At 47.3% G+C, this 3,451-nt stretch overlaps 1 protein-coding gene across 1 annotated transcript; it reads left to right on the top strand.

Annotated features, from left to right (window-relative positions):
- Window positions 1-218: 218 nt before the first annotated feature.
- On the top strand, window positions 219-1,732 carry LOC121232677. Its single transcript, XM_041120865.1, is given in 2 exon segments — window positions 219-885; window positions 888-1,732. Coding segments are annotated over 2 exon segments (1,512 nt in total).
- Window positions 1,733-3,451: the final 1,719 nt, after the last annotated feature.

Genomic DNA, 3,451 nt, shown 5'->3' with positions numbered 1-3,451 from the left:
GGCTTGTGGTGTTTGAAACTTTACGTGCTGCCTTCCTGAGACGACTGCTTCCCCGCTTTTTATAAGGTGTTTGAAACTTTACGTTCTGCCTTCCTGAGACGACTGCTTCCCCACTTTAATACGTGAGACCTCTCAGGAACGTAAGGGGGGCAGGCTTGTGGTGTTTGAAACTTTACGTGCTACCTTCCTGAGACGACTGCTTCCCCGCTTTGTATAAGATGGGTGATGGCAAAATTGCCCGTTTGGGGAAAGAAGCTTTGTTTGATTTTTTAGAAAAACATAAAGCGCGACCCTCTGTGCTTGGGATAGACTGGGCTCAGGGAAATTGGTATAATCTGCAGAGCGTTGTTGATCGGATGGTCGCTTTACAGAAAGATGCTAGAGTGCGGTCAGGGAAAGGAAAAGCAATTGTCTGTGCCGTTCTCGGAGCCAGTCTGGCCGCAGCAGTGGAGGATAGGGATTGCCACCTCACTGCAGAATCTCAAATTATTGAATCCCTCCAAAATCTTGTTCGGTCCCTTATGGGACAAGTGGCGGGATTAAAAGCACAACTTGAAGCAGAAAAGAACCAAGTGAAACATTTGCAAATTGCTCTTAAGGAGCAGCTCCTTGCAGGTACTGTCCGTGAGGAAATTCCTCCAAGATCAGAAATTGGCTACCCCTTTAAGGACCTGCAGGCAGCAAAGGAGAGAGTGGAGAAGTTAGAGCTGCCTTCATTGCGACCTTTAGTCAAAACTGAATATACTTATGATGATGAGCAAGACCAGTTCCCCCAAGTTACAACTAAAGAGGTCCCCTATACTGCCACTGAGTTGGCAAAACTAAAAAAGGAATTTGGCCGAACCCCTAAGGAGTCAGAAACGGAGTATGTGTGGAGAGTATCATTGTGGGGGGGGACCAGATTCTGTTAAGTGAAAAGGAGGCGGCAGGGTATTGGGGACCGGGAGTGTTTTTAACTACTGGGAATCACCGTGCCCCCTGGTCTTTAACCCAACGGGCAGCCTATTGGGCGGGGGGTTTGAACCCCTTGGAGAGGGGAGATCCCCTCGCGATTACGGGGACTGTTGATCAATCAGTGGAGAGTGTGCAAAAGGCAGCTTGTCTGCAGATGATGTATGATCGAAAATTGGAGCCTAGGCAGGAGTCCCCAATGATGATGTTGGTGGATCCTGAGTGAATGACTCCCCTTATACGGGGACTCCCTGATTCCCTGAAACCAATTGGTATACAATTACAAGGAAAGATACAGGCGATGCTCCAGGGCGAGAGTGTTGGGGCTGCTTCAGGAGGATTCACGCCTGATCAGCACCGCCGCCCCCCAGATAAGAAAATTTGGACTTGGGGAGAAGTGGCCCAGGAATTAATTAATTACGGGCTCAAATATGGTCCTGTTAACCCTCCAGCCACCAAAACAGACTCCAGGGGCTTGAGGCGGACTGAAGTAAAAATAGTTCCGTGCCCTGGGAGTGATAAGAGAACACCCCTTGCTAAACCGCCGGGGGGGAGAGATATCCCGAACAAACGTAATATACTGTGGGCGCGGAGATACCAGAAGGGGATCCCGCGTAGCTTAATGGACGGGATGCCAACAGACAAATTGGAAAAATTGGTAACAGCGTGGCCTGATAAACCAGTAAACAGAAAAGTGGATTTTGAGAATACTACCCTGAGCACACCTTCCCTGATTGATTTATCAGAAACAAATGCCACCCAAGAGCCGGCGGGAAACTAGATCCTTCGCCTTCCAGTGGTGAGCGGGGGGGCGAAGGTTGGATGTATATTAGACAGCTCACTGAAAATGGCCAGGGTGATTTACTAATTACAGGCATTGTGGGACCAAGACAAGTCCCAGTCACCTTTTTGGTAGATACCGGAGCTCAGATTTCAGCTATTAAAACCAAAGATGCTGCTAATCGCGGAATTACACCCTCCAAACAGCGGCTTTTTGTGGCAGATGCATTCGGCATTGTTCAGCCACAGGCATTAGCAATGGTCAGCCTGCGTTTGCCAGGAGAAGATAGTGCCACTACAGTGACAATGGTTGTGGGGGAGTTTCCACTTAACCTTTTAGGACTCGATGTTTTAAAAGGAAAAACCTGGATTGATAACCAAAGCAGACAGTGGTCGTTTGGCTCTCCCACAATAGATATTCGGCTGTTAAAAGCCGCGCCGCTGCTTCCCCCTTCAAAGCTTACAAATGTTAAGCCCTACCCGATACCCTTGGGGGCCAGAGAGGGAATAGCGCCTGTGTTAGAGGACTTAAAGGGACAGGGTATTGTGATTCCAACCCATTCTCCTTTTAACTCCCCGGTGTGGCCAGTGCGAAAACCTAACGGCAAGTGGAGATTAACTGTAGATTATCGCAGACTTAATGCAAATACCGGTCCATTGACAGCTGCGGTACCAAATATTGCTGAGCTTATAGCTACAATCCAAGAACGAGCCCACCCGATTATGGCAACAGTGGATGTTAAAGATATGTTTTTTATGGTCCCCCTGCAAACAGAGGATCAAGACCGCTTTGCATTTACTTGGGAGGGTCAGCAATTTACTTTTACCCGACTCCCACAAGGATACAAGCATTCCCCCACTCTAGCTCATCATGCGTTAGCGCAGGAGCTAGAAGTAATTCAGACAGAGGAAGGGGTCAGTGTTTATCAGTACATTGATGACATTCTTGTAGGTGGGGATGAAACAGAAAAGGTTCAGAAAACTCAGGATAACATAATTTCTCACTTGGAAAGCTTGGGGCTGAAAATTCCACCAGAGAAAATACAAACACCCTCAAGCGAAGTAAAGTTTTTAGGAATTTGGTGGAAGGGAGGGATGACATGTATCCCCCCTGACACCCTTTCCTCATTGGATCAGATTAAAATGCCAGAGTCAAAAAAGGATTTACAGCACGTACTAGGATTACTTGTGTTTTGGAGGAAACATATCCCTGATTTTTCAATTATTGCAAGACCCCTATATGACTTGTTGCGAAAAGGGGCTCAGTGGGAATGGACCAAGCCCCACGAAGAGGCATTGCAATTGCTAATTTTTGAAGCAACTGCCCATCAAGCCCTTGGTCCTATTCATCCCACAGACCCTGTCCATATTGAATGGGGATTTGCCAAAAGTGGGTTATCAATACATTTATGGCAAAAGGGCCCCAAAGGACCCACTCGACCTATTGGGTTCTATTCTCGCAGTTTTAAGGATGCAGAAAAAAGATATACTGCTTGGGAGAAAGGTTTGTTTGTAGTCAGTCTAGCCTTGAGAGAGGCTGAACGGACTATTCGACAGCAGTCTATAGTACTTAGAGGCCCGTTTAAAGTAACCAAGACTGTTTTAGCAGGAACTCCGCCCCCTGACGGGGTGGCTCTGTACGAAAATGGTATGCCCAGATAGAGCATTATTGTGACATTTTTACTGTGTCTGAGGGGGCAACAAAGATGTTAACCATTCA

The sequence above is a fragment of the Aquila chrysaetos genome, chromosome Z (genome assembly GCF_900496995.4).
Source record: "Aquila chrysaetos chrysaetos chromosome Z, bAquChr1.4, whole genome shotgun sequence".
In the NCBI taxonomy this organism is placed as follows: domain Eukaryota; kingdom Metazoa; phylum Chordata; class Aves; order Accipitriformes; family Accipitridae; genus Aquila; species Aquila chrysaetos.
This window is presented reverse-complemented; position numbering and strand designations above follow the sequence as displayed.